This window comes from Cucurbita pepo, unplaced genomic scaffold (genome assembly GCF_002806865.2).
Source record: "Cucurbita pepo subsp. pepo cultivar mu-cu-16 unplaced genomic scaffold, ASM280686v2 Cp4.1_scaffold001251, whole genome shotgun sequence".
Lineage (NCBI taxonomy): Eukaryota > Viridiplantae > Streptophyta > Magnoliopsida > Cucurbitales > Cucurbitaceae > Cucurbita > Cucurbita pepo.
Genome location: NW_019647436.1, coordinates 1 through 722, shown reverse-complemented (window position 1 = coordinate 722; position 722 = coordinate 1). Strand labels below are relative to the sequence as shown.

The 722-nt window shown below is 51.0% G+C and overlaps 1 protein-coding gene across 1 annotated transcript; it reads right to left on the bottom strand.

Annotated features, from left to right (window-relative positions):
* Positions 1 to 32: 32 nt before the first annotated feature.
* Positions 33 to 587, bottom strand: LOC111786265 (the record flags this gene model as incomplete). The annotated part of the gene is made up of 1 exon (XM_023666574.1): positions 33 to 587. A coding segment is annotated over exon 1 (555 nt), but the record flags the coding sequence as incomplete, so codon positions are not given.
* Between the last annotated feature and the right edge of the window lie 135 nt (positions 588 to 722).

Below are 722 nucleotides of genomic sequence, written 5' to 3'. Positions count from 1 at the left end.
TCAGCCTGGTCGCGGCGTCGCTTCTGTCCCACTGGTGATGAAGGGGGTTCACGCGAACTATCAGGTCCTTCCATAGCCTTAGCTGCTCTCAGGGCAGCAGTGTAAGTGGTAGGCGCAATCGCCTCAACCGTGTTACGAATCTTCGTATCTAACCCCAGTACAAATCGTCGGGCTGTCTTGTAGTCTGTGTTCACTAATTCTGGGGCAAAACGCTTTAGCTTAGAAAATTCCCTGGCATAGGTAGTAACAGTACGCCCCCTCTGACTCAATTGGGTAAACTCCTGCTGCTTTCGCAACTGGACATCCGCTGGGTAATATTCTTCAGAGAAGGCATCCTTGAACTCCACCCACGAGATTGCACCACCCTTTGGACTAATAAGGTCACGGGTGGCCTGCCACCACAATTCTGCATCATCACGTAGCATAAACGTAGCACACTCTACCCTATGGGCCTCAGGGCAGTTGGTCAACACAAATACTGACTCAATGGACCTCAGCCACATTTGTGCCACCGTTGGATCTTCAGATGCCCCCTTAAAAGTTCGAGGGTCACCCCTCTTGAAATCCCGCAAGTACCTAGCCTCCATAGTTGATGTAGAAGCATTCGCTTGCTGGTTGGCAGTCAGATTTTGAATCACAGTTTGTAATGCATTTACTAGGGCAGCTATAGGATCTGGTGCAGCCTGAGGTGCCGCTGGTGGCGGAATAGGCTGCTCTACAGA